At 64.2% G+C, this 26,392-nt stretch overlaps 4 protein-coding genes across 8 annotated transcripts in view; 3 read left to right on the forward strand and 1 right to left on the reverse strand.

The window, feature by feature from the left end:
* The window catches only part of LOC101028588 (speriolin), a 31,188-nt gene extending 21,454 nt beyond the window's left edge, over positions 1 to 9,734 (forward strand). The window contains exons 2-4 of the mRNA XM_003942056.4: positions 1,544 to 2,098; positions 2,202 to 2,741; positions 9,331 to 9,734. Of these exons, the coding sequence (XP_003942105.2) occupies positions 1,544 to 2,098; positions 2,202 to 2,741; positions 9,331 to 9,350 (1,115 nt within the window). The 3' untranslated portion in view covers positions 9,351 to 9,734. The remainder of the gene's footprint in view (positions 1 to 1,543; positions 2,099 to 2,201; positions 2,742 to 9,330) is intronic.
* LOC141581514 (speriolin-like) lies at positions 9,326 to 9,734 on the forward strand. Its single transcript, XM_074387268.1, has one exon. It carries the CDS (start codon positions 9,406 to 9,408, stop codon positions 9,658 to 9,660), a length of 255 nt encoding a protein of 84 aa, XP_074243369.1. The 5' UTR covers positions 9,326 to 9,405; the 3' UTR covers positions 9,661 to 9,734.
* Positions 9,735 to 11,470: 1,736 nt separating this feature from the next.
* LOC101044251 (sphingomyelin phosphodiesterase 5) lies at positions 11,471 to 13,884 on the forward strand. Of its 2 annotated transcripts, XM_010329962.3 has the most exons (7): positions 11,471 to 12,605; positions 12,709 to 12,781; positions 13,018 to 13,158; positions 13,252 to 13,341; positions 13,440 to 13,503; positions 13,586 to 13,721; positions 13,792 to 13,884. In XM_010329962.3, exons 1-7 carry the CDS (start codon positions 11,778 to 11,780, stop codon positions 13,882 to 13,884), a joined length of 1,425 nt encoding a protein of 474 aa, XP_010328264.3. In that variant the 5' UTR covers positions 11,471 to 11,777. The 2 variants fall into 2 exon arrangements, with proteins under 2 accessions (XP_010328264.3, XP_074243368.1); XM_074387267.1 differs by having other exon boundaries at positions 13,018 to 13,341.
* Positions 13,885 to 13,954: 70 nt separating this feature from the next.
* On the reverse strand, positions 13,955 to 24,740 carry OPLAH (5-oxoprolinase, ATP-hydrolysing). Of its 4 annotated transcripts, XM_039464373.2 has the most exons (28): positions 24,289 to 24,371; positions 23,764 to 23,858; positions 22,498 to 22,721; positions 22,235 to 22,426; positions 21,613 to 21,712; positions 21,408 to 21,531; positions 21,132 to 21,327; positions 20,877 to 21,042; positions 20,649 to 20,787; positions 20,501 to 20,568; positions 20,106 to 20,371; positions 19,847 to 19,959; positions 19,580 to 19,750; positions 19,213 to 19,350; positions 18,980 to 19,118; positions 18,742 to 18,854; positions 18,397 to 18,548; positions 17,595 to 17,755; positions 17,403 to 17,504; positions 17,153 to 17,327; positions 15,839 to 16,023; positions 15,613 to 15,759; positions 15,398 to 15,532; positions 15,063 to 15,212; positions 14,810 to 14,967; positions 14,575 to 14,735; positions 14,396 to 14,493; positions 13,955 to 14,162 (listed from the first exon to the last, which is right to left on the reverse strand). In XM_039464373.2, exons 3-28 carry the CDS (start codon positions 22,666 to 22,668, stop codon positions 14,016 to 14,018), a joined length of 3,867 nt encoding a protein of 1,288 aa, XP_039320307.2. In that variant the 5' UTR covers positions 22,669 to 22,721; positions 23,764 to 23,858; positions 24,289 to 24,371; the 3' UTR covers positions 13,955 to 14,015. The 4 variants fall into 4 exon arrangements, with proteins under 4 accessions (XP_039320307.2, XP_039320309.2, XP_039320308.2 ...); XM_039464375.2 differs by lacking the exons at positions 23,764 to 23,858; positions 24,289 to 24,371 and adding an exon at positions 24,650 to 24,740; XM_039464374.2 differs by lacking the exon at positions 23,764 to 23,858 and having other exon boundaries at positions 24,289 to 24,369.
* Positions 24,741 to 26,392: the final 1,652 nt, after the last annotated feature.

The raw sequence follows: 26,392 nt of genomic DNA on the forward strand, positions 1-26,392 counted from the left end.
TTAGCTGGGCATGGTAGTGGGCACCTGTAATCCCAGCTACTCGGGAAGCTGAGGCAGGAGAATCACTTGAACCCGGGAGGCAGAGGTTGCAGTGAGCCAAGATTGCTCCATTGCACTCCAGCCTGGGCGACAAGAGCGAGACTCCATCTCAAAAGAAAAAAAAAATTATTATTTTGAGATTGGGGTCTCACTCTGTCGCCCAGGCTGGAGTGCAGCGGTGCGATCGTGGCTCACGGCCATCCCAGGCTCAAGTGACCCTCCCACATCAGCCTCCCAAGTGGCTGGAATTACAGGTTCATGCCACCACGCCTGGCTAATTTTTGTATTTTTTGTAGAGACAGGGTCTCTCCACATTTCCCAGGCTGGTCTGGAACTCCTGGGCTCAAGTGATTGAGTTTTACATTTTTTAATGGTTAAAAGAAGACTATTTCGTGACAAATGAAATCCAAAATTTCGTGTTCATCTATAAAGGTGTATTGCCATATGTCGTCTCTCGTTCACCTCTGGGCTGCCTGGGGCGCCTTCTCACGGTTGCAACAGAGACCACATAGCTGGCAAAGGTGGAAATATTTGCCTCCGGACCGCCACAGAAAACGCTCGCCGACTCCTGCTCTAAATACGCACGGTAGAGAAAGTCTCCAAGGCAACACACAGTGCTCAATAGAGACTAGCCGTGGGAGGATGGAACTATCTGTGGTTTTCCATCTTTCTCTGTAATGAGCATGTACTGCTTTTATACCAACAATAACAAAAGTGGAAGTTTTCAATGAAATTGCATACTCACAAAAACCTCTGCTCTCCCACCACTCCTGCCAGCAGCTGCACCCCAGGAGATCTGGGGGCTTCTCCCCTAAACAACGGTCAGTGAGAGGAGCCCCCCTCCAGGACCCAAGGAGCCCATAAAGTCGTGCGTCTGGGACCGGGGCGTGTGAACGGCTCTGACCCGCATCCCTGCTCAGACCACGGCGAGCCACACAAGGCAGGAACCATGCACGGGTGCTGGGCCACGCCAGGCTCTGCCCATTGCAACACTGACCCCCTGAGGAGCCTCCACCCGGTGGAGCTCATCCCTCCACACAAAGACAGTGGTCAGGAGGCCTGAGCCCTCTTCTCTCCACCGAAGAACAGAGGGGCCAACTTAGTGACCTGAGAGTCCAGCTGCTGGGAGGCCGTCTGCTGGGCAAGGGGTGGGCATGGTTGAGAAAAGGGCAGAGGGAGGTCCCCATGGCTGGGGGCAGCAGGCAAGTGGTCAGAGAAGTGAGCCTGGGAGAACTGAACCAAAAATCAGGGGTGGAGACAAAGCCTTGAGGAGCCACTCCCCGGATCCTCTAAGCAGGCACAGGCTCCCCACGGAGGCAGAGAGGCCACCACCCTGGCCTGCCTAAGAAGTGAGGCTCAGCGAGGCCAGGTTGAACCAGTCGGCTCATCGGGGCCAGATCGGCACCGTGGCCAGGCCCTACCACAGTGGGCGAGCCTGCACCCGCCCTCCCCCTTGGCCTGGAGGGGCTCCCCTGGGGTCTCAGTGCTTTCTCTGTGTCCCCAGGTGTCTTCCTGCCCCCGTCCCCAGCAGTGGCAAACGAACCAGTCCTGGAAGAAGTGGGGATCATGGCCTTGGCACCCCTGGCCGAGATGCTAACCAGCTCGCAGCCCAGCGCCACGCCGGGCTCATTCATGAGCCCCCTGACAGGCCCCCTGAGCACGCTGCTGTCCGGCCCAGCACCCATGTCACAGAGCAGCCCCCTCACCGGCTTCCTGACCAGTCCTGTGGCGGGGCCCCACATGGGTTCGATGGTCAGCTCCCTAGGCCTGCCGTCCACTGGCCCCCTGACTTCCAGCAGCCCCCTTGCAGGCCCCGTGGCCGTGTCTCAGAGCAGCCCCCTGATAGCCCCTGTGACGGGCACAGTGGCTGTTTCTCTGAGCAGCCCCCTGCTCAGCTCCGCTGCTGCCCCACTAGGGGTCTCTCAGAACCTGCTGGCCAACCCCATGAGCAACCTGGTCCTACCAGAGGCCGCAAGGCTTCGGCTGGCTGAGCCGCCCCGTGGAGGCCCCTCTGGGCCCCACTCCCCAGCTTGCATGGTGCCTGCTGCCACCACCAAAGGTAACAGGGTGGTGGGTGGTGGGTGGCAGAGTGGTGGGAGGGCTGTGCCCCCCACCTCGCCCTAATCCCCCTCCTTTCATTTCTGGCCCCTCCACATCACTAGTCCCTCTCTCCACCGAGGCCCCCCGGTCAGCCCAGGACCCAGAGCCTCTCAGCATGCCGTTTGCAGGGGCACCCCTCCAGGCCTCCACCCCCATCGGAGCCACAGGCACACCTGCTCCCTCGACGGCCTTCTCCTTCAACACTGCGGATGCACGGGCCCAGCCCGGGGCCGCCCAGGAACGAGTGGTCCCTGCGTCCATCCCCACCTCCCCCACCCCCTCCCCCACGGTCACTGTCCTTGCCTCTGCCCCCGCCCTCACCCCCCAGGTTGCCACCAGCTACACCCCCTCGAGCACCACCCACATGGCCCAGGGTGCCCCCCATGCCCCCTCCCGAATGCATCATTCCCCCACCCGGAACCTGCCTGCCCCCCACTCTCCTCCACACAATGCCCACTCCCCACCTCGCACCTCATCCTCCCCGGCTTCAGTCAATGACTCTCGGGGTCCACGCACCACGGAGCCGTCGAGGAAGAGCATGGTGGAGGTGGAGCGGAAGCTGGCCCACCGCAAGACATGCAAGTTCCCCGAGAGCCCCCGAGGTCAGTGACACTGTGGGCTCTGCATGGGTGGGGCTGGGCTGCGGACCCTGGCCCCTCTCACCCCCTCACCTGGGCTGACCAGACCCTGTGTCCCCAGAGTCAAAGCACCTGGCCTGGGAGCGGCTGGTGGGTGAGATCGCCTTCCAGCTGGACCGCAGGATCCTGTCCAGCATCTTCCCAGAGCGCGTGAGACTCTATGGCTTCACCGTCTCAAACATCCCAGAGAAGATCATCCAGGTGTGTGCCCAGGAGCCCTGCAGGGACGGGGGCAGGCTGGCCCATGAGGCGTGTGGGGACCCTGCATTCCGGCCAGGACAGATGTGCCAGGACCTGAGGAGGCCCTGGGACAGGAAGCAGACTGCTGAGTGCCAGCGGCCGGCGGGTGTTGGGGCTTATGGCAGTGGGAGCCCACGGTCTCCTTGGAGGAAGGGAAGGTGGTGGCTTTCCGCACGGTCAGGCAGCTCTCCCCCTTTGCCATCAGGATGGCCGCCTCTGTGGACACACGTGGAGGATGACACTCGGCCACCGTGCTGGAGTGTGTCTCTGTGCCATGCGTGTGACAGGCTGTGGAAGGCACGGGGAAGCTGGGTTGGGGGCGTGCGGCTGCGGGCAGGGCGGGTGGCTGCTCCTCTACTTACTCACCACTTGGGCTTCTCTTGAGAAAAAGCCCCACTGCATTCCCGGCCACTTCTTCTCTCCAGCTGTGTTTATCTGTGGGTCGCTGGCCTGAGAAGAAGCTAGTGTGAGCTCCGTGGGTCCAGGTTTGAGCTTTGCCTCTAGTTAAAGCATCCTTTGGCTAGTTTTTGTTTGTTTGTTTGTTTGTTTGTATGTTTTTGAGACGGAGTCTCACTCTGTCACCTGCTCAGGCTGGAGTGCATTGGCACAATCTCAGCTCACTGCAACCTCCACCTCTCAGTTCAAGAGATTCTGCTGCTTCAGCCTCTCAAGTAGCTGGGATTACAGGTGCACACCACCACGCCTGGCTAACTTTTGTACTTTTTGTAGAGATGGGGGTTTCACCGTGTTGGTGAGGCTGATCTCAAACTCCTGACGTCAAGTGATCCACCTGCCTCGGCCTCCCGAAGTGCTGGGATTACAGGCATGAGCCACCATGTCCGACCTGGTTAGGTTTTTAACGTAGTCAAAACTGTCAATCTTTTTCTTTATTGTTTGTATTTTTCATGTCTTGTTTGAGAAATCCTTCCCTATCAGAAAGTCCAAAAACTATTCTATATTTTCCATATTCTAAATAATTATAGATAGATAGATATGATTTCTTTTGAGATAGCCCAGGCTGGAGTGCAATGGCACTATCCTAGCCCACTGCAGCCTTGAACTCCTCCTGGGGCTTCAAGGGATCCTCCCGCCTCAGCCTCTTGAGTAGCTGGGACCATAGGTACACGCCACCATGTCCAGCATGTTTGTTTGTTTGTTTGTTTGAGACAGTTTTGCTCCTGTTACCCAGGATGGAGTGCAATGGCACGATCTCGGCTCACTGCAACCTCTACCTCCTGGGTTCAAGCAATTCTCCTGCCTCAGCCTCCCGAGTAGCTGGGATTACAGGCATGTAACACCATGCCCGGCTAATATTGTATTTTTAGTAAAAATGGGTTTTCTCCATGTTGGCCAGGCTGGTCTCAAACTCTCAACCTCAGGTGGTCTGCCTGCCTTGGCCTCCCAAAAATTGCTGGGATTACAGGCATGAGCCACTGCACCCAACCTAATTTTTTTTTAAGAGACAGGGTCTCAGGCTGGGCGCGGTGGCTCAAGCCTGTAATCCCAGCACTTTGGGAGGCCGAGGCGGGTGGATCACGAGGTCAAGAGATCGAGACCATCCTGGTCAACATGGTGAAACCCCATCTCTACTAAAAATACAAAAATCAGCTGGGCATGGTGGCGCGTGCCTGTAATCCCAGCTACTCAGGAGGCTGAGGCAGGAGAATTGCCTGAACCCAGGAGGCGGAGGTTGCAGTGAGCCGAGATCGCGCCATTGCACTCCAGCCTGGGCAACAAGAGTGAAACTCTGCCTCAAAAAAAAAAAAAAAAAGAGAGACAGGGTCTCGCTATGTTGCCCAGGCTGGCCTCGAACTCCTGGACTCAAGCAATCCTCCCACCTCAGCCTCCCGAAGTGCTGGGATTACAGGTGTGAGCCAATGCACCCAACCAGTTACGACTTCTAAGCCCAACTAAAAATGTCCTAGTGCTCGTGCCTGTCACCTCTTCTGCTCTATAGGAGATGTTCCGAGCGCCACTCCTCTTGGCATCCTAGTCCTGGAAGACCCTGAGTGCAGCTACATCAGTACAAGGGTGGAGACAGGGTCTTGCTATGCTGCCCAGGCTGGTCTCAAACTCCTGGCCTCAAGTGATCCTCCCACCTCAGCCTCCCGAAGTGCTGGGATTACAGGTGTAAGGAGTAAAGATGGGTTTTCTCCATGTTGGCCAGGCTGGTCTCAAACTCTCAACCTCAGGTGATCTGCCTGCCTTGGCCTCCCAAAAAGTGCTGGGATTACAGGCATGAGCCACTGCACCCAGCCTGATTTTTTTTTTAAGAGACAGGGTCTCACTATGTTGCCCAGGCTGGCCTCAAACTCCTGGACTCAAGCAATCCTCCCGAAGTGCTGAGAGCCATCCTCCCACTGTGCCCAGCCTGCTTTTTATTTTTCTTTAAGTGGAGCACCTGAGTCATTTTATTTTACTTTATTTTATTTTCTCTTTTATTTATCTCTTAAAAAAAATACATTTGGGGCTATGCAGTTTCCTCTAATCAGGGAGATATTCAAAATATTTAGCAACTGCTACAACAGAAACCGCAGCCAGTTACAGTGGATCCTGGCCTGGGGACGGGGTCCCAGCAGGGCTCTGCTGTTCACCAGCTGGCTGGGAAGTGCCGCTGTGACCTCCCTGCAGCCACGGAGGTGCAGGCACCTGCCAAATCTCCGGCCTCCCTCGGAGCCACACTCAGGCTCCCCACCACAGTGTCACGGGTGGGCACAAAACACTGTTCAAAACAGCATCAGATTTCCTCTCTAACCCTTAAGTCAATTAGGATTCATTCCCAGTTTCTATCATTGAGGAGAGTCAGCCGAAAAAGAAATTCAGAGAGACAGGCCCTGCAGAATCAGTGAGCTGATGTGGGAATCACAGAGGACTGCAGTCTGGAATCTGCGTGCTATGATGGATCACAGGCATATCCAGGGGGTTTGGGGAAAAGGAAAGCTTTTAAAGGCACAGACATCCATGTAAGCCGCCTTGAAACCGAGTTCAGAGGTCACAGACGCTCACTGCAGTGGCCTTGCTCGTTAGTGAAGGCCACCGCCAGATGAGTGGCCTCAGGCAAGCAGTGTCTTGGAATCCTGCAGTCTTGAGGAGGTACAAGCCTGCGTGTGAGAGGACTTCACGGCCTTCCTCTACCGCAATTTTTTTTTTTTTTTTTTTTTTTTTTGAGACAGAGTCTTGCTCTGTCGCCAGGTGCCAGGCTGCAGTGCAGTGGCGCAATCTCGGCTCACTGCAACCTCCGCCTCTTGGGTTCAAGCAATTCTCCTGCCTCAGCCTCCCGAGTAGCTGGGACTACAGGCATGGGCCACCATGCCCAGCTCATTTTTGTATTTTTAAGTAGAGACAGGTGTCACCATGTTGGCCAGGCTGGTCTCTTGACCTCCTGATCTGCCTGCCTCATTCTCCCAAAGTGCTGGGATTACAGGCATGAGCCACCGCGCCAAGCCAGCAATTTTTTTTAAAGATGGGGTCTCACTCTGTCACCCAGGCTGGGGTGCAGTGGCACAATCATGGTTCACTCAAGTGGCCCTCCCATCTCAGCCTCCCTGCTAGCTAGGACTACAGGCATGCATCAACACACCTGGCTTTTTTTTTTTTTTTTTTTTTTTTTGAGACAGAGTCTTGCTCTGTCACCCAGGCTGGAATGCAGTGGTGCAATCTCGGCTCACTGCAGCCTCCGCCTCCTGGGTTCAAACAATTCTCCTGCCTAAGCCTCCCAACTACCTGGGATTACAGGCATTCGCCACCCTGCCCAGCTAATTTTCTGTTTTTAGTAGAGATGGGGTGTCTCCATGTTGGTCAGGCTGGTCTTGAACTCCCAACCTCAGGTGATCCGCCCGACTCGGCTTCCCAAAGTGCTGGGATTACAAGTGTGAGCTACTGCACTGGCCTACTGACTACATTTTTTTTTTTTTTTTTTTTTACATAAGTGACTGTATTCTGATACCAGCAACTTTCACAGGTGTTTTTGGCTGTCTTTGAATTGGTTTGTGATGCACCCGCCCTGTGCTCAGACAGCGACTGTGACACCTGCTGCCACTTTCTCGCTGTGGAGCACGTGGCAGCGTTCCAGAAGCTGTGCATAAGAAAGGCCTGGGGGCCGGGCGCGGGGGCTCATGCCTGTCATCCCAGCACTTTGGGAGGCCGAGGCGGGTGGATCACGAGGTCAAGAGATCGAGACCATCCTGGTCAACATGGTGAAACCCCATCTCTACTAAAAATACAAAAAATTAGCTGGGCGTGGTGGCGCGTGCCTGTAATCCCAGCTGCTCAGGAGGCTGAGGCAGGAGAATTGCCTGAACCCAGGAGGCGGAGGTTGCGGTGAGCCGAGATCGTGCCATTGCACTCCAGCCTGGGTAACAAGAGCGAAACTCCGTCTCAAAAAAAAAAAAAAAAAAAAAAAAAAAAGGCCTGGGTGCTGAGCACAGGCACGCGCCTCTGAGGACAGTGTGAACATGGTCACATGTGCCCTTCTCCACAGCCCATGGACTCCTCCACACCTCCCACCGGCCCGCAGCCACATTCCCCCTGCACCCACGCTCTCCTGACCAGCATCAAGCCAGGTGCACACCCGGCAGTCCTGAGGCAATGTGCTCTCCTGGGAAGGCGTTTAGTAAACACAGAAAGCAATGAACAGAAGACAGAGGCGGCACGGCCCTGCGATCTCCCCACCCAGATCCCGGCCTCTTGCGCCATCTCCGGTGCCCCGCCCTCTCTATTCCTTGAGGGAGTATCTGTAAGACTGGGTGGCCCGGTGCTCAGTGCTCGCTGGGGCCATTGCCTGTAACTCTCAGCACACTCCTGCAGGTGGCACTGTGACCTCCTCCACATCCCAGCAGGGAAACTGAGGCTCAGGCAGAAGAGGTGCAGAAGCAGCTGTTGCGCATGGCTGTCCACAGGCCCTTACTCCTGCGCTGAACCTCAATGGTGTCTTCCTGGCCCCCACAACTGTGCATACTGTTCATCGGCCTAGAGGACTCAGGGGCCAGGAACCTACAGTTAGGGAGACAGGTCCATCCCTGGCGCATCCGGGCAACAGCGGCACGGAGCACATGCTCTGGGTGCACTTGGCAGAGGTTGGGGTCACATCAGCTGGGCCCGGTCCTGAGTCCAGCCCCATGTCTGGTGTCCTGCACACACGCCCGGCCTGGGAGCCTTCCCCGAGGAGGGGTGCCTGAACAGGTTGTCCGGGCAAGGAGTGGGGAAGAGCACCTCCAGCAGGTTGGGGACCAGCACAGCGGGCATCTGGGACACAGTGGGACATAGCTGGAAGTGCAGGGACAGATGGGAGTCCCTGGAGGGTGGCCCTGCCCCAAGCGTTGCAGCAGTGGAAGTGGCAGGAGGAGCTTGGGCAGGGATAACCCATCCAACTTCCACTTCAGACCCGTGGCTCTGTGGGCCTGTGCAGGCAGCAGGCAGGGCTGAGCCTGGGGCGGGGGCAGCTGCACCTGAGACAGACAGGCTGCAAAATTTGCAGGGCCGAGAGCAAAATGAAAATAATTCCAAACTTAGAACTTCAGGATGGTGCCAGAGAGCACTGAGCTGGGCACTGGGCTTTCCACAACCACCCAGGTCACACACCCAGGGGCGGTGGCAGGCAGGGTGGGAGGAGGGGCTGCCTTCATGATTACATGCCTTAGGGCAGGACCCAGTCGCTACCTGGCTGTTGGAGGAACACAGGCCTTGAGGAAGTGAGTTGAAACTGACCCAGCTGTGCTGGTTCCCAGGCCCTGGCCCCGGCACCAAAGGACACAGGAAGCAGCCAGGCCCCTCGGCGCTGAGGCCAACACTTGGCTGGGGTTGTCAGTTCAGTGTTGGGGGAGTACAGGGAGCCCCCCGGGAGTAGAGGGTGCTGAGGATGGAGGCCAGTGTAAGGAAGGCGGAGCCTTCAGAGGCTGAAAGGGAGCAGATCAGGGAGCCAGGAGGAGGCCCGGAAAAGACCCCAGACCCCTGAGTCAGGGGGCCCTGTGTGCCTCGAGATGCCCAGCCACGACCCCTGTCCTCAGTCCCTGGAGACCTCAGCCCAGCTGCAATCCCTGGTGGTGGGTTGGAGCACCCTCTTTTATCCTGTGGCTGAGGCCCCTTGGGGAGCTTTGGGAGCCACTGCCCTGCCCAGCTCCGGCCTTGGAGACCTGCCAGGCTCTGCCCACTGCACTCCCGTCCTAGATCCTTGAAGCCTCTTCCAGAACCTCCCTACCGCGCACCCCTCAGATCCTGGCCCTTTGCAGCCTCACGTGCCCCTCGGCCTTCCCCTTGCCTGCCTGTGTATGGAGGTGTGGCAAGGGCGGGTCCCTGAAGGCCGCTCTCCCCGCAGGCCTCCCTGAACCCCAGTGACCACAAGCTGGACGAGGAGCTGTGCCAGACGCTCACACAGCGCTACGTGAGCATCATGAACAGGCTGCAGAGTCTGGGTTACAACGGGCGGGTGCACCCTGCGCTGACCGAGCAGCTGGTGAATGCCTATGGCATCCTGCGAGAGCGCCCGGAGCTGGCGGCGTCCGAGGGCGGCTCCTACACCGTGGACTTCCTGCAGCGCGTGCTCGTGGAGACCGTGCACCCCAGCATGCTCACCGACGCTTTGCTGCTGCTCTCCTGCCTCAACCAGCTGGCGCATGACGATGGCAAGCCCATGTTCATCTGGTGACATTGCAGCTGGGCGGTCCAGGCTCGCTCAGCCCACACCCCTGTGCACGGCCATTAAAGCTTCTACCAACTCTAGCCGCTGGGCCCGTGCCAGCACTCCTGGGTGGTGCTGCCTCCTCTGGGGTGGCTCACCAGGCCCCTGCACTGTGCCCCTTCAGTCCTGCCTGCCCTGGAGGTCCGTGGCCATCCCGGGCCCCCTGCAAGGGCCCCAAGAGGCCAAGGCTCAGCAGTGGTCTGTGAGGGGTTGGTCTGAAGGCCCCCAGGCTCCCCTTCCATGGCACTGAAAGAAGTCGGAGCTCCTGGGACTGCGATGGGGAAGGGCAGGAACCAGGAAGGAGCAGCACGGGAAGGGCTGTGCACCTGCCGAGGCCGTGAGGGTGCACTCAGTGCAGAGCAGAAGGCAGAGGCGGGAGGAGACCAGGATGTGGGTGGGGGGTCCCTGCCCCCATACTAGGCCAGGGCTCGGGGAGGGTCTTCCACACCTCGAGGACAAGAGAGCATTCAAGGGAGAAGAGCCAGGAGAAAGCAGCCTCGCCCCAACCTGGGCATGGGGCAGCCCAGCGAACCGGTGGCCCCTTCCCAAGACATCCAAGGCCATTCCACAGGCCCCGGAGACTTGGAGAGGGATTCACAGCTGACAAGGGCAGACCCCACCTGCTGCAGGAGCTGAGGAGCACCAGCAGGATGCGGAGGCAGCCCAGGGGCCACGCACAGTGCACTGAGGGCAGATGGGGTGCTGGGAAGGGCTTGTGGAAAGTGCAGGAAGCTGAGGGGGCCGCCAGGATGGGAAGTCGCAGGGGAGGAAGACACGTGCAGTGCGGGAAAGCCCAGAGAGGCCTCAGCCGCTGGGTAAGACAGGAGCGAGCCCACATGCAGGAAGGCGAGGAGGCCAGCTGCGATGGGAAGGGTGGGGGTGAAAACTCCAACCGAGGAGAGTCCTGGAGCACCAGTGCTTGCCAGTCAGAGGATGGCAGGAGGCAACAATGGACCCACAGGGTCTGGGTTCCAATGGGAATCTTTCAGCAACCAGCAAGGAGTCCCAGAACCAAGAGGGTATGCAGGGTGTGCCGGCCCTGCCGGGATGCGCGGGCCGCTGAGCTTGCTGCCTCAGCCCTCCCCACGCCCAGGCCTCCTGAGACTTCAGGGGATCCAGCCGGACACCCAACCTCTTCTCAGTCGCTGGGAAGGGCAGCCCTGACCCAAACTCCCAAAGCTATTTAACACATTTGCAGCAGCGGCGGGCCGCGGGGCTGCGTGCAGGCTCACACATCCAATCAGACGTCCAATTAGACAGGTGAGAGGCGAGCAGAGCCTGGGGCTCCTGGCCGGCCCGTGCTGGGAACCGACTGAGGGGTTTCCCCGGGGCTCGGCGACTGGGGAAACGCTTCAGTGAGGCGCGCGTGCCCCGGTGGAGCGCGCAGCGCGTGCAGGGCAGAACCAACGGTCCCTCCCTCTAGATTGGAAGCTCCATGGGGTAGGGCCACAGGGCCGTCACCACTGCGGGCTGGCCTTCTGAGGGGCTGTGCGGGGCGCTGGGCAGGAGTCCATCCCTCCTCGGTGTCAGGTCTTTGAACTCAGGCGCCCCGACACCGCGTAGTGGGTGGGGTGGATTCTGCCTCGGGGCAACCTATTCCGTGTTGACCTGCGTGGGGACGAGGACTGGCGAGAAGCGCACACTGCTCCTCACCTGCGCTGCGCCGCCCGCACCCGGGAACGGTCGCCGTCCACGTGGCGCTGGCTGCGGCGGATCCCGCTGGCGTCAGGCGGGGCTCAGGATCCCCGTGCGGCCTTCGCAGGTGGATGGCGCGGGGCAAGGAGGATCCAGGGTGGGCATTGGAGGTTAGGTCCCTTTCGGATTTTCATTTGTTCTCCCAACAGCCGCCGAAGTTCCTCGAGGGTGAGGACTGGGCGGCTTCGCTAAGCGAAAGCAACGGGCTACCCAAGCCCGAGCCTCCCGGCCAGGCTCGCTGGGCCGGAGCCTCCCCGCGGGCTCTGTGCCCAGGCTGCGCCACGTGGCCTTCACCCCCGTGACTCCTCCGCAGTTTGCGCGGACGCAGACGAGTCAGCCTGTACTCTGACAGCCAATGAGCCTCCCCCGCGCCCCATCGCGGCCGCACCATGCAGTCCCCGGCCGACTGGCCCCCGGCCCCCGGCGCCCTGCGGCCCTCGCCCTTCCCGCACCCGGCGCTGCACGCTCTCCACCGCCTGGCGCGCGCGCTGCTCTTCCCGGCCTACTGGACCCTGGATCAGCTGCTGGGCTGCTGGGCACCGGCGGCGCGCCCGACGCGCCTGGGGTGGCTGAGACGGGCGGCCCGCGGAGGCGCGGCGCTGCTGCTGCTGCTGGCGGTCGGCCTGCCCCCGGCGCTGCCCGGCCTGCTGCTCTGGCTGTGGCTGCAGGTTTGGCGCCGCCCCTTCTGCTACCGCCCCCCTCCGCTGTGCTGGGCGCCGCCCGCGCCCTGGCGCCCGCCGGCTGAACCCGGGCGCTGCTTCGCCTTCCTCACAGCCAATCTGTGCCTGCTCCCCGACGGGCTGGCGCGCTTCAGCAACCTGCCGCACAGCCAGCGACGGGCCGAGGCCATCGGCGCCGCGCTGCTGGCCGGTCTGCGGCCCGCGCTCTACAGGGCGACGGACTGCAACCAGCCCTGGCCCAGGGCGCCGCGCGGGGCACTGGTGGCCTCGCTGCCTTTGGGTCTGGACTTTGTGTGCCTGCAGGAGGTATTCGATCTGCGAGCGGCGCGTCGCCTGGTGAACCGCCTGGCGCCCGACCTGGGTCCGGTGCTGTACGACGTGGGCACCTTCGGCCTACAGCCGGGGCCGCACCTTAAGCTACTGGGCAGCGGGCTGCTGCTGGCCTCGCGCTACCCGCTGCTGCGCGCCTCCTTCCGTTGCTTCCCCCATGCGCGTGGCGAGGACGCGCTGGCTTCCAAGGGACTACTGTCCGCACAGGTACTGGCGTAACCTGCGCGGCTCGCGGAGCGGGCGGGGGATTCGGCTGAGACGGCGAGGGAAGCTGGGGCCGGGGAAGCTGGGGCCGTCTGTGTCGCTGCAGGCGCAGCTGGGCAGCCTGGACGGGCGCCGCGTCGTGGGATTCCTGCACTGCACGCACTTGCAAGCACCGGCTGGTGAGCCCTGTGGGTGGGGTGCTTGGAACAGGTCCCGCCTCTCGGTGGCGGCAGGCAGCCGATCCCTACCTTCGCCTGCACCCCGCCCCCCAGCTCCCAGCCTTTGTATACTGCCCCAGGCAAGGGAATTCCTGAGAAGTGCCAGTCGGGGCTCACACACCAGGAACTGGGGAGGCGGGGGCTGGACGCCGGCTTGAATCGGAGCCAAGGACACCCCACGCCCCTCCCCGCCGCAGAGGACGGGCCCTTGCGCAGCAAACAGCTGACGCTGCTGCTGGACTGGGCCGAGCAGTTTGAGGCACAGAGCGACCACAGTGGAGACGTCGTGGCTTTCAGCGTGCTCCTGGGCGACCTAAACTTCGATAACTGCTCAAAAGGTCGAGCAAGAGGGAAGGGAGGGGGGGAGGGGGGAGGGCGCAGCCAGGAGGCCCACCCTCCTCCCCCCACCGCGAGCCGGTCTGTCTCTGCAGACCACGCGCTGGAGCAGGAACACGAGCTCTTCAGCCGCTTCCAGGACCCCTGCCGGCTGGGCACGCGCCAGGAGCAGCCCTGGGCCCTGGGTATCGCGCTTGTGGGGAGGGTTCCGGAGCGGGAAGCGGGCCTGAGGAGCGCCGTCGGCCGAGGCTCTGGCTGATGCCGCCCTCCCCCGGGCCCCCAGGGACCGTCCTGAGCACCTCCGCGCTCCACCACTCCGTAGCCTGCTCCCCCGAGATGCTGCGGCGGTGAGTGACCGGGAGGCAGGCACTGCCCGCCCCGAGCCCGCAGCGGGGCCCGGGCCTTGGCGACACCGCCCCTCCCCACCAGGGCCCTGGAGCAGGAGAAAGGGCGCCACCTCTACCTGGCCGGCCCTCCGCGCAGAAGCCGCCGGGCTAAGCCCTGGAGAGGTCGGCGCCTGGACTACATCACCTACCGCGGAGTTCCCGGCGGCCCGCTGCGCCCAGTGAGTGCCGGGGCCCAGGGTGGCTGGGCCTGCGGCGCCGGGACGACCCTCAACCTGACCCCGCCCGCAGGAGGTGGAGCAGGTGACGTTCAGTACCGCCCTGGCGGGGCTCACCGACCACCTGGCGGTGGGCCTGCACCTGCGCGTCTCCGCGTCCTCCTGAGGCCGGCGCAGACGGAGGGCGCGCGGCCCGCACACGCAGACACGGCTCGGGGCACGAAGGAGGCGAAGCGGGCGACGTCAGGGATCTTTATTGCTGCCGCTGCCGCCGGGCGGGGCCGAGCCGTCCGACCCTCACACGGCCTCCTGGGCCCGGCGGTACTCGAAGACGCTACCGTGCTCCGGGAAGGCCGGCGCCAGCGGGGGGGACCCCGGCGGTGGGGCGGGGTCCTCCGGGTCCCCGTAGCCACCGCCGCCGGGCGTGTGGAGGCAGAACACGTCCTGTGGAGGGGGGCGGGCTCAGCGCGGCACGGCCCCTCCCTGTCGCCTGCGCGCCCCCCCGCCCCACCCCGCGGGGCAGCGTCCGTCACCCGCCCCGCGGACCACAGAGGCCCAGCACGCGCCCCCTTTCCTTCCGGGGCCGAATTAAACTGGCGTCTGGTCACGCTTGCAGCCGTTCACCGTCTGCGGGATGGGGGCCGGTGGGGGGGACGGGGACAGGCCGCAGCCCTTACCCCGGGGTACACGGTCACCGACGTCTTGCCGCCCAGATTCACCGTCCGGCCGTTTTTGCGGATCAGCAGGTTGAGGCCGCGGGCGCCGGGCTCGCCCCCTGCGGAGGGAGGCGAGGAGTCCAGAGAGGCCGCGGAGAGCGGCGGGGGCGGGGGGCCGCGAGGGCTGGGGGGCCGCGCACCGTGGAGCCCGTAGGGCCGGAAGGCGCGGCGCTCGGTCAGCACTGACAGCAGCGCCTCCTCGCGAAACAGCAGCTCGCGGATGACGCCGTCGCCGCCCCGGAAGCGGCCTCGGCCCCCGGAGCCCCGCCGCAGCTCGAAGCGGCGCAGGACGACCGGGTACCTGCAAGGGCGAGGGCGGAGGCTCAGCGCGGCCCGAGCCCCGGCTCCCCCCCGGCCGCCGCGCGCGCCGCTCACCGGCTCTCCAGGATCTCGGGGTCGGTGATGCGCGTGTTGGTCATGTGGCTGTGCACGCCGCTGCGCCCATGCCAGCCGGGGCCCGCGCCCGCGCCGCCCGCCACCGTCTCGTAGTAGCCCATGTGCGCGTTGCCCAGGGTCACGTTGTTCATGCAGCCCTGGCGAGGGCATCCGGTCTCTGCGCTGGGCTGGGGCCGGGCGTCCCCACCTCGCCGCCCGCTCCCACCCCAGCCCGCCCCGCCCCGCCCCGCACCTGGGAGGCGGCGCAGGCCCCAAAGGCCCCCAGGATGACATCCACCACGCGCTGCGACGTGAGCACGTTGCCTCCCACCACCGCCGCCTCTGGCGACGGGTCCAGGATTGAGCCTCGGGGAATCACCACGCGCACTGGCGCCAGGCAGCCCTGTGCGGGGCGGACGGCTTTCAGGGGCTCTTAGGGTGGGTGGAACCCACTCTGGGGCTCCAGGAAAAACAGCACCCCCGCCAGCACCCTTGGGGGTCAGTCCGTGGCTGGGCCCAGGAGGCGCACTCAGGGTGACATCAGGCTGAGGCCCCCCCCACCCCGCTCCCACACACGCCCCTGCGAACCTGGTTGAGCGGGATGTCGCGGCCCACCAGACAGCGTAGGCAGTAGATGAGGGCGGACAGGGTTATGGCCCGCGGGGCGTTGAGATTGCCAAACACCTCCGGCCCGGTGCCGCTGAAGTCAAACACGGCGCTGCCCTGCGCCCCGAGGGAAGCGAGAGGGTGTCAGCCTCCGGTCTGTGCCCCTGCTGCCCAGAGACTCTCTCGCCGCAACTCACCTGTCTCAGGTTGATCTGCACGCGGAGGCAGATGGGGGAACCGTCATCCATGTGGTCTTCCGAGGACACCTCCAGGGGCAGGCCCTGGGCCTGCCGGGAGGTTCCAAAGGCACGCAGCATGTCGCGCACGGCCAGCTCCGCGTTCGCCTGGCAGGAAGCAGGGTCAGCGGCAGCCAGGCCACCTGCAGGGTGGCCCTGCCGCCCACACTCCTGTGCCCAGGCCCACCTGAATATGGCCCATGTAGGCCTGCACGACATCCAGGCCGTACTGCCCAATGAGCTCCCCCACCAGCTGGATGCCCTTCTGGTTGGCTGCCACCTGGGCACGGAGGTCTGACAGGTTGTCATGCAGGTTTCTGGTTCCACTACAGTTGGGGACCTTGCCTGGCGCCCGCAGGGCCTCAGTCACCGCTGGATGGACAGTGTTATCACTGAGACCCTGGCCAAGCCTGTCTGCCCCCCAAACCCAGGTTTCCCGGACCCAGACAAGGTCTCCTGCCCCTAGAAAACAGTGATGTCTGGCCTGGGACTGCTCCCCACCTCAGGAAAGGCCCGCTCCTTGAACCTGGGTCAGGGTCCTCTCTGAGGCACCCTGGCCACAGGGCCCTCTGCAATATGCCTGTGCGTGGCCCTCTGGTCCACACCCCCTGCCCAGCTCATACTGACCAAAGGAGCAGCCAGGAAGGGGCCACCCTCTTTGTGCTGACACCCAGAACGGCCTGTGGTTCCATGACACCCACCCGCCCTCCACTCTGGCCACGCCACTTCCCCTGGGCCCCCGGATCTGCAGCCTCAGACCAGGGCTGCTTTCTCCTGTCTGCCCTCCCCCCACCCCTACCACAGGCACCCTCCCTGCAGCTGCTCAGTGCCAGGGCCTCCACCTCCAGCTGCCCAAACTGACCCTGATCCTGTCTCCCCAATCTCTCCAAATACCCACCTCCACCTCCAGAACAGCCCCCCACCCCCTGTCCTCACCCTCCACTCAGCCCGACAGCATCATCCAAGGCAACAGCAGCTGCACCCCCTTTTGCCCCCCAGCCTCTGGGCCACTCTCAGACCCCGCATCCTCTCTACACGTGGGCGCAGCAGGAAACCAGCGCAGGCCCAGCTGAAGGCCCTTCACGGCCACTCGCCTCCCAGTGACTAGGACCCAGGCCCGGAAAACTCTCCAGGGGCCTCTGGGCCCTGCCCCTGCCCTGCTGTTTCTCTGCGGCCCCCCACCCACTCTGACTGCACACGCCACAAGCAGCTGCCCACCCTGAAACAGGCTCCTCTGCCTCCAGCACCCTGACCCTGCACGTCTTGGCTAACTCTCCACCCGCAAAACCACCCCCCAGAGGCCTTCCTGGGCGGAGGCTGAATTCCTCTCAGCTCCTGGGATCTGACCTGCAGCTGCCCCCTGGGGTCACCACCTATCTCCTCCCAGCCTCAAGGCAGGCCTGGGCCTGTGGACTGCTTCCCGTGCCCCAACCAAGCCTGCTTCCCAGCAGAAGCGGTGTCCCAGCCCGCAGCAGGCCCGCCCCACCCCAGTCCCACTCACCCTCCTCCTGGAAGACGCCCCCCTGCACGAGTTTGAAGGACAGAAAGACGGCGCCCTCTTGTTGCAGCGTGGTGGAGTGGGGGGGCATGGAGCCCGGTGTGATGCCCCCGATGTCTGCGTGGTGCCCTCGGCTGGCCACATAGAACACAGGCCGCGTCTGACCCGGCCAAAACACCTAGCGGGTGGAGAGCCATGGTCAGCTGCATCGGCCACCCTGCCCCAGCAGAGGCAGGTGGGTGGCACCCCTCACCGGTGTGATAACAGTTAGGTCTGGCAGGTGGCTGCCCCCGGCACTGGGATGGTTGCTCAGTAGCACATCGCCAGGTTGGAGGTTGGCACCCAGGTGCTGGATCTGAAACCAGGAGACAGGTGCAGAGTGGGCACAGGGGGACAGAGCGGGATGGGGGGTGAGGGAGGGAGGGCGAGGGAGGGGCCGCCGCACCTGGAACTGCACAGTCTCCTGCATGGCGCCCAGGTGCACGGGGATGTGAGGGGCATTGGACACAAGCCCCCCATCGGGCCCAAAGAGGGCACAGGAGAAGTCGAGGCGCTCCTTGATGTTGGTGGAGATGGCCGTGCGCTGCAGGATACGGCCCATCTGCTCTGGGGGCACAAAGTGACCAGGCACCCGCTGGTCCCACCCACCCACAGCATGGCCCAGGAAAGGGAGGAACAGCACCCACTAGGGCTCAAACCCAGGACCCAGCAGCTTTTACCTGGGGAAGACCAAGGTGGCGGCATGCCCACTTTGCCTATGTAAAGGACACCACCTTCCTCCTCAGCCCCTCCTGGAGCTCCCAGCAAGAACCTGGTGCCAGCCCTCAACCCTCCCAGCCTTCCTGGCACAGCAAGAACCTGCTTCCTAGGCTCTTGACCCCTGGGCTCCCACTTAGCCACTGGCCTGACCCTGCACAGATGGGTTCCCTGTGGTGTCCTCAATATCCCTCCTGTGCTCGCTTCGGCAGCACATATACTAAAATTGGAATAACCCTCCTTAGCCAGGTGGGCAATTCCCAGATCACACGGTGACGGGTGGGAGGGGAAGGTGTGCTCCCTGCCCAAGGCCTGTTCTCACGGCCAACTGCACCCTGTCAGTGCTGCGGCCACACTGCCCGCCCTGTCGCCAAGGGGTCCTATTTTTGCCTTTCCTTTAGGGCACAGCCCTTCCAGCCACCCTATGACACAGATGCCACCTTAACCCACAGGGAGCCAGGGCAGCAGGGAACCTGGCAGCGGCCACTCACCAGCAATGCTCATGAAGCGGTGTGAGAAGATGGACAGCTGGATAGGGTCCAGCTGGGTGCCCACCGTACCAGGGGCTTCAGCCCCCACAGAGATGCGGATGTCCCCTGTCTCAGTCACCTCTGCCTGGCAACCTGGCTCCACCAGGATGGTGCTGAGGAGCAGAGGGCACAGAGAGGCTGCATGGGGCCAGGTGAGACCCCTCCAGCCAGAGACACCACAGTCCCAGGCCAGGAGACACCCCAACAATGGTGGAATACAGAGTCCTGCAGGCCCCTGCAACCTCGCACCAGAGGCCCCGCAGTTGACCCCTCCACAACCTCCACCCTGGCCGGACCTCAGCCCACCTGTTACTGTCGATGATGAGGCAGGGCCCCTGGAGCTTGTGCCCATAGCCCAGCTCTCCCAGCAGGTACACAGGGGTCTCCTGGTAGCCCCCCTCGAAGTAGCACTGGGTCATCTGCAGAGGGTGTGGGTGAGTGCAGCCCCCGGGCCCAGCACCCACCCCAATGCCTCTCGCAGGCCTTGGTCCCTGTCCCCATGCCCCACGGCTGCTGTCAGGCTGGCACAGGCAGGACCACGGACCTTGTCCACACGGGGAGGCCCGGTCTGGGCTTTCGGGGCATCCTCGAGGCGAAGACCACTGCGACCAGTGCCCCTCACTCGCACATCGTCCACGACCACCGGCCGCTCAGGGATGACGAAGCCAAACTCCCTCATGTACCTGCACTCCCCACGGCGACCCAAGGAGCACTCAGGGCGAGGCGACCAGACAGGCAACCCCTCACCAGGGATCCAGAATCAGGACGCTCACATACCGCTCCACGAAGGCTGCCCCGAAGTCCCCCGCACGGGGCGAGCGGGCTGTGGCTGGGTGCTGGTGAGCAGACACCATCAGGGCACAGTCCGTGCCTTGGTAGCGCAGGTGCAGGAAGCTCTCGGTGCTGATCTGGGACCTGCAGCAGGTGGTTGGGGGCACTCACAGCAAGCCCTTTGCCCTGTCCCCCACCACAGCCCACCTGGCACCCGGCAAGGACACCTGTTCTGCTTCTTGCCTGGGCTCTGGGCACAGACACCCTGCATATCCACAGGTGGGCCTGGGTGTGGGTGCATGGGGGTGCCTGTGATCTGCGCTGGGGGACCCGGATCGTTAAGTCCTCTGCCCAGGGCACCCTGGGAGCCCACCTGGGGAAGCCCTGGGCCTGCAGAGCGTCCACACACTGCTCCTCCAGGCGGCTCAGCCTCTGGTCCAGCTGTACGAAGGTCTCCGGCATGTACAGCAGGGAGCAGGGCTCCTGTGCCTCGTGCACCACGTCAGCCAGGGCCAGCCCCAGTGCCGACAGCAGCCCACTGTGCCTGCAGGGATGGGCAGCATGGCGATGGAGGGATTGCTCTCAAGCCCGGCTCCCCCAGCACGGATCACACGCACCATGCACCCACATGGAGGCCCACCTGTGGATATGCACAGTGTCCATGCCCAGGGCCCGGGCGATGGCACACGCATGCTGCCCGCCAGCTCCCCCGAAGCAGGCCAGCACATGGGCTGACGGGTCATGGCCTCTTGCCTAGGGAGACAGAAGGGGTCAGTGGGCTCTCTACCCTACTCTGGCCGGCCCCCGGCCTCTCAGCCCTGTGGGCTGACTGAGCGGGAGGCACGGGGCCGGAAGCAGGGCTCGGGGCAGGACAGGCGGGGGAGCAGAGGCGGGCGTACCTGCGTGAGTGCACGGATGGGTCGGCACATGGCCTCATTGGCCACACGCACAAACCCCATGGCCACCTCCTCCAGGCTCAGCGGAGAGGCCGGGCAGGGCCCACTAGTCAGGAAGCTGTTGACTTCAGCGGCCACAGCCTCCAGGGCCTTGCGGGAGGCCTCGGGAGAAAGTGGTTGGTCCTCTCCCGGCCCAAAAATGCAGGGGAAGGAGGCAGGCAGTAGGCGACCCAGGACCAGATTAGCGTCCGTCACTGTCACAGGGCCCCCTGGGAGGTGGACAGGGTGTGGGGCTTGGGGGCTGGAGGCAGGGGAGCAGGAATGGGGCTAACGGGAGGGGCTGGGCCTGGGGCGGCAGGCAGAGGGCAAGGCCAGGCCAGGCAGATCCTGCCTTTTACCTTTGCGGTAGCAGGCGGGTCCTGGGTGGGCTCCTGCTGACTCGGGCCCAACCACAAAGAGGCCAGACCTGGGGGAAGGAAGGGCTGGGGTTGGAGATGAGGAGGGAGACAGGGCTGGGGTCCCAGCCTGGGAAGCAGGGGAGCTGACCTGAAGAAGAGGCGGGAACCCCCACCCGCTGCCACCGTATTGATGTCCAGCTGCGGGGCCTGGAGGGTGATGCCAGCCGTGCTGGCCTCAAAGATGTGCTCGAATTCCCCAGCGTAGCGGCTCACATCCGTGGACGTGCCTGGCAGGAGTGCAGTGCTGGTGGGTCGCTTGAAGACCCGGGGTGCAGCGGCTGGGCCTCCCCCAGACCCCAGCCCTCGGCCCTCATACCTCCCATGTCAAAGCCGATGACAGGCTGGCCACCCTCCTGACGGTAGGTGGTGGCTGAGTAGCCGACCACGCCACCAGCGGGGCCCGAGAGCACAGCACGGGAGCCGCTGAAGGCATCCATGGGCGCCAGGCCGCCGTCGGAGCGCATGAACAGCACCCGCACATCCTGCAAGTGGGCAGCGGGGGGGCATGAGGCGCCCTGCAGGCCCAGGCCCAGGCCCAGGAGTGGGCGGTGGAGGGGCCCCACGGCCTCACCTTGAGCTGGCCCTGGAAGCCACGGCGGAAGCCCTGCACGTAGCGTTGGATGGCGGGCGTGAGGTAGGCGTCGGCGCAGGCCGTGTGCCCCCGAGGGACGATGCGCACCATGGGCATGGCATCCGAGGACAGCGAGACGTGCGTGAAGCCCAGCTCCCGGGCCAGCGCACCCACCTGCTGCTCGTGCTGGGCCCACCTACGACAGACACCCAGTGGCGCCTCGTCCCCCAGCAGACCCGGCGCCTGCTCCCACCACCCACAGCCCACCTCACTCACGTGTACGAGTGCATGAGCACCACGGCCAGGCTGCGGATGCCGCGCGACAGCAGCCCCTCCAGCTTCCCACGCAGGGCCGCCAGGTCCACAGGCTGCTGCACTTCCAGCAGGTCCCCCGTGCGGCCTGCCAGAAAGCCCGGGAGGCTCCATCAAAGGCCAGCAGGACCCTCCGCCCCGGATCCCACACTGACCGTGGCGCACACACCTTTGACAGGCGTCCCGGTGCCGGCCTCTCCGCGGTGCAGCACCACGCGTTCGTCCACCTCCAGCACCTCTTCATACAGCACCTCGGGCATGGGCACGGCCTGGGGGCGGGCAGAGGCTCAGAAGAGGCCCAGGCCCGAGGGTTGGTGCTGGGATCCTGTGTGGGTGGCTGGTACAGGTGAGGGGCTCTGTCCCAACAGGCCGGTTGGCAGGCCCAGGAGAATCATACCTGGCAGCCTCAGCAAGGTTCGCCCAGGGGGGCAGCTCTCCGCCCCCACAGGCAGCTGAGTGCCGCCAACTGCTCCACCCCATGGAAGCGGCTTCTTCCGGAAACGCAGCAGGACGGGGGGCTTCTACTCCTCCCTCACCTGCACAAGGCTGCTTGGGTGGTCCCACAGCATCCAGGCTGGGCATGGCCGCAGGAAGGAACAGGGCATCCTGTGCCCACTCCGAGGGCTAGAGGAACTTGGAGCCCCACTGGGAATTCCGGGCGCTTCCTCTCTTTGGTGCCTGGTGCCCATGGGCCATTACTAATCCAGCCGCTGCTCTCCCCACACACAGGGTCAAGGCATCCCTGAGGGGTGTTTGCCACACAACCCGGCGCCCAGCCGCACCGAACTCACCAGGTCAAAGAGGTCCCTGCGGGCTTGGGTGCCGATGTGCAGCAGGTCTCGGAAGCCACGCGTCACCAGCAGCGCCACCCGCTCCCCCTTCCGCTCCAGCAGCGCGTTGGTGGCCACCGTGGTGCCCATGCGGATGCTGGCGATGTGACTGGAGTCCAGCGGCCGGTCCCGGGGCAGGAGCACGCCAGCCTCCTGGGGACCACACGGTCAGCCTGCGGCCTCTGGCTGTGGGGTCCCTGTCCCCCCGTTCCGCCCTGGCCCACCTGCTCCAGGATGCGGCGGATGCCTTCCGTCGGCGCGTCTGCATAGTTGGCAGGGTCCTCTGAGAGCAGTTTTAAGACCCGAACATGCCCCCCTGGGCACTGGGCAAAGACGTCTGTGAAGGTACCCCCACGGTCGATGGCAAAGTGGAAGCGGCCCTCGGGGCTGCCCATGGCGGCGGGTCTGGGGTCCCACAGGAGCTCTTCAGCAGGTAGCCCTGGGAGAACTGGACAGCGGCGGGGTCAGCCCGGGCTGCCCGCGTGCCGAGCTCCGCCTAGAGGCGCCCCCGCCCTGCGCACGTGGGGGGTTCCGGAGGGAGAGACCCAGAGCCGCAGACCCTGCCCCGAGGGCGGCCCGGGCCCGGCGAGAGCCTGGCCGAAGGTCGGCGGCCTGGTGCCCCCACGCCCGCATCGCGCTTCTCCGAACCCCGGACTGAGCGGAAACCCAGGCCGGGGAGCAGGCGCGGGAGGGGGAGGCGCCGCTGGACCCCGGAGCCCTCGGGCCGGGTCGGGCAGCACGAAGGGGCGCGGGAGTGCGGGGAGGGGGTCTGGGGCGAGCTGGCCGGGGGACCCCACTTCCCGCTTCGCTCGACCTTCGGCCCAAGCCTGGCGGCCCCGGGTCAGGACCGAGCCTAGGCACCGACGGGGCGGCCCGGGGCGGCGGGGAAGGGGCCGCGGAGGGGAGGCCGCCCGGGCGGGGCCCACCTGGCCGCCGAGGTCGCTCGCGGTCTCCGGCGGCTCTGCGCGCTCGGGCCTCGGGGAGGAGCCTGTGGGGCCCGCCCCCCGCGCCACTGGCCCAGCACCCGCGGCGCGTCAGGCCCGGCCCGCCCCGGCGCCTCCTCCCTGGCCCTGCGCCTCCCGGCCCCGCCGGCTCAAGGGCACCTTGGCTCCGGCGCGGGACCTGGGATCCCACCCGCAGGTGTCCCGGGCGAGGGGCGCTGGCAGCCCAGGCCGCAGCACGGCTCCCCCTGGGGACGTCCTTCCGCGTGGGAGGCGGCGCTGAAGGGCAGGGAGGAGCGGGCAGCGGGCCGTGCGGCCTCTCCGGCGGCCCCAGCTCCCGGCCCCGGGCCTCTCCTGCGCGGTGTCTCCGGCCCTGGTCACCGGCCTTCCCTCCCCTGCAGCGCTCCCTGTGTGCAACTCCGTCCTGAATAGAAGCGGGGAGAAATGCGGCCGAAACCTACTGGGCTGCATTCCCAGCAGATGAGAGCATTGCACGTCACAGGATGAGGCGGGGGGTCAGCGCAAGACACAGCCCGTGAGGGCCTGTACCTGATACAGCAGGTTGCAGTGAAGCAGCTGGCCAAACCCACCAAAACCATGGCCGCACACGGCCCCCAGGCCACGACCGCAGTCAGGAAGTGACCCTATATGGTCCAGAAAGCGGAGGCATGAATAACCCACCCCGCGTTTAGCATGTCATCAAGAAATAACCATAAAAACGGACAACCGGCAGCCCCTGTGCGGTGGCCATTCTTTCATTCCTCTGCTTTCACTGCAGGCACTCGCCCTGAATTCTTTGTTTCAAGAAATCCAAGAACCCTCTCCTGGATTCTGGACTGGGACCCTCTCCTGTAACACTTGCACCGAGGGTGGTGGACTCCAGCTCCCCAGAGACAGGGACTCAGGACCCCCTTCCCGTGGATGGGCTGCTGCTCATGGCAGGTGCCCGCTGTGATGCCGCCCCAGACCCCACGCCCGCAGGCAGGAGCCCTGCCTCCTAGTGCCTTCCCCATCCCGAGGCCCAGCTGAGGCCCCAACGGTCTCACCACACCCACATGCAGGAGCCCCACCCACTTGCCTGCTCTGCACAGTCCGTGTGAAGCAGCTCTGCTCAGCGACCCCACCTCAGCCCGGGACCCTCCTGCCAGGCCACCTGGTCTCACCCTGGTCAGCCCACACTCCTGCGGGACTGTCCTGCCGTCTGGTTTTTACCGATCCCCAGCACAGCCTCTTGGTCCTGGCCCTTAGCCCAGGATCTACCAGGAGAGATTCCCACAACCCCCCCACGTCCCCACCGTCTGCTGCCCTGTACACACGCAGGCTGCCCTCCAGGCCTGCGCTACAGACCCCAAACTCACTGCCCACCACCATACCCAGCCACGCCCTCGCCCCTCCGTTCACCCCAGAGGCTCGTGCTATCCACTCAGAGATGCACCTCTAAGGGCCTGCCCCAGGCTCCCCCGTGGCACCCCGCTGCTCTGCACCTCCGGGTGTCCACCTCCCACCTCCGCCTGCCTCTGGGGCTCTCCTGACCCCACTCCACTGCACATGCTCCGGGGCAGACCAATGAGGGCTAACCTCCACCCACCCCAGGCTCAGGCCTCCTCTGGCCGCCCCGCCTGCCTGCCCCCCACCCCCCACCTGCCCTTTATCTCCGTCCCTCGGTGTTGATGGGTCCCAGCTTCCTCTTGGCAATGTCATGCTGCCTCCACAGTGACCAGAGGCAGCTCCAGGCCTGTGGGATGGCCCAGCTCCCACTCTCTAGCGGAGCCTCTGACTCTGCATGGCCAGACACTTCCCAAAACCAGACCCCGGGCCACCTCCCAGTGTGTCCACTCCAGCAGCAGCTCCTGCACCCAGCAAGCTGCCCCAGCCCCATGTTCATACCCACCCCTATCGGCTAGGAGTCCTGTTACTTCTTCCTTCAGAACGCAGAGCCCCCACTTCTCACACCTCCACCCTGGCCAGACTCCCATCACTTTCCCCAGGGGTGCAGCTGTTCCCCGAGAGCGCAGGGCTGGGAGGACAGAGGCTGCCTCTGCGGCCGCTCCCACACTTCAGGCACAGCCAGCCTGCGCCCACCTCGGGCCCGGCGAAAGCTGTTCCCTGGGCCTGGAAAGCTGAGCCGCAGCCGCTCAGCTCCCTCGCCTGCTCGCGCTCTGCTCAGAGGTCACTTTCCCAGACCTGGCACCTTCTCCCTGCTGCACGTCCTGAAAGAGCCACAAGGCTCCGTCTTTGCTCCAGATGCCCTGCGGCCTCCGGCCAACTCCACAGCGTCCTGGGGCCCCACACGGCTCACCTCTCTCCGCATCCTTGAATTTGATCGTCCTCCGCCTGAGCGGCCGGGGGCCTCCAGCCACCTCAGCCAGGAACCCAGAGCCGCCCAAGCCCAGGCCGCTGCGGTTCCTGAGCACCAGCTTCAGCTCCTGGTTCTCCTGGATGAGCTGCACCAGCCGCCGCAGCTCCTCGTTCTCCTGTGCCAGCCGCTGGATCTCCTGCCGCAGGCTCTCATAGCTGCTGAGGAGGGACATGCCCGACAGCCAGGGCGGCAGCTGATGGAGGCAGTGGGTCGGCCAGGGATGGCAGCGCCCGACATTGTGAGGTCAGCAGCTACCCTGCCCCCATGCCTCAGCCACATTCCGGGCTTCCAGGGTCAGGACCCAGAAGTCTCCACCACCCCCGTGGCAGGGTCGGCCTGACCTCTGACCTCCGGCCCCTACCGGCCAAATGACCAGTGGGTGCCCAGAACCGTCCCAGGTCTCTGGCTGCCTCCAAGAATCCTCCTTCCTGGAAGATGGAAACTCCTCTGACCCAGCCAAGCCCAGGTGTGTTGCGAGGGAAGAGAAATGGGATTCAGTCGTCCACACCCACCCATCTGACTGTCCACTAGCCCCCAGCCACAGCCTCCAGGCTCGACCATGCCAAAGCATGTCTCTAGGCAACCGGGCATGGTATCTGGGCAGTCACGGTTGGGCCAGCAGCTGCAGGGGTCAGGAGGGTGGGTGTGTGGCTGCCCTGCAGGAGGGGGCCCAGCCACACAGGAGGACTTGGACAGCAGCAACCAGGGCAGGCAGGGCTACAGGGGCGGGGCGACTGAGGGCACAGAGGGGGCTGCAGGCGGAGAGACGTACCAGGCAGTGCAGGGGCCGCCAAAAGGGAGGACAGGGCCCTGGCATTG

The sequence above is a fragment of the Saimiri boliviensis genome, chromosome 15 (genome assembly GCF_048565385.1).
Source record: "Saimiri boliviensis isolate mSaiBol1 chromosome 15, mSaiBol1.pri, whole genome shotgun sequence".
Lineage (NCBI taxonomy): Eukaryota > Metazoa > Chordata > Mammalia > Primates > Cebidae > Saimiri > Saimiri boliviensis.

Excerpts from the sequence above, each read along its gene's own strand:
- OPLAH (XM_039464375.2), bottom strand. The coding sequence starts at position 22,668 with ATGGGCAGCCCCGAGGGCCGCTTCCACTTTGCCATCGACCGTGGGGGT. Across the intron at positions 22,427-22,497 it reads TCCGCCGCATCCTGGAGCAG|GAGGCTGGCGTGCTCCTGCC; the intron begins GTGGGCCAGGGC and ends TGTGGTCCCCAG. Across the intron at positions 21,328-21,407 it reads GTGCTCATGCACTCGTACAC|GTGGGCCCAGCACGAGCAGC; the intron begins GTGAGTGAGGTG and ends TGTCTGTCGTAG.
- LOC101044251 (XM_074387267.1), top strand. The coding sequence starts at position 11,778 with ATGCAGTCCCCGGCCGACTGGCCCCCGGCCCCCGGCGCCCTGCGGCCC. Across the intron at positions 12,782-13,017 it reads GCACTTGCAAGCACCGGCTG|AGGACGGGCCCTTGCGCAGC; the intron begins GTGAGCCCTGTG and ends TCCCCGCCGCAG. Across the intron at positions 13,722-13,791 it reads CCGGCGGCCCGCTGCGCCCA|GAGGTGGAGCAGGTGACGTT; the intron begins GTGAGTGCCGGG and ends CCCCGCCCGCAG.
- LOC141581514 (XM_074387268.1), top strand. The coding sequence starts at position 9,406 with ATGAACAGGCTGCAGAGTCTGGGTTACAACGGGCGGGTGCACCCTGCG.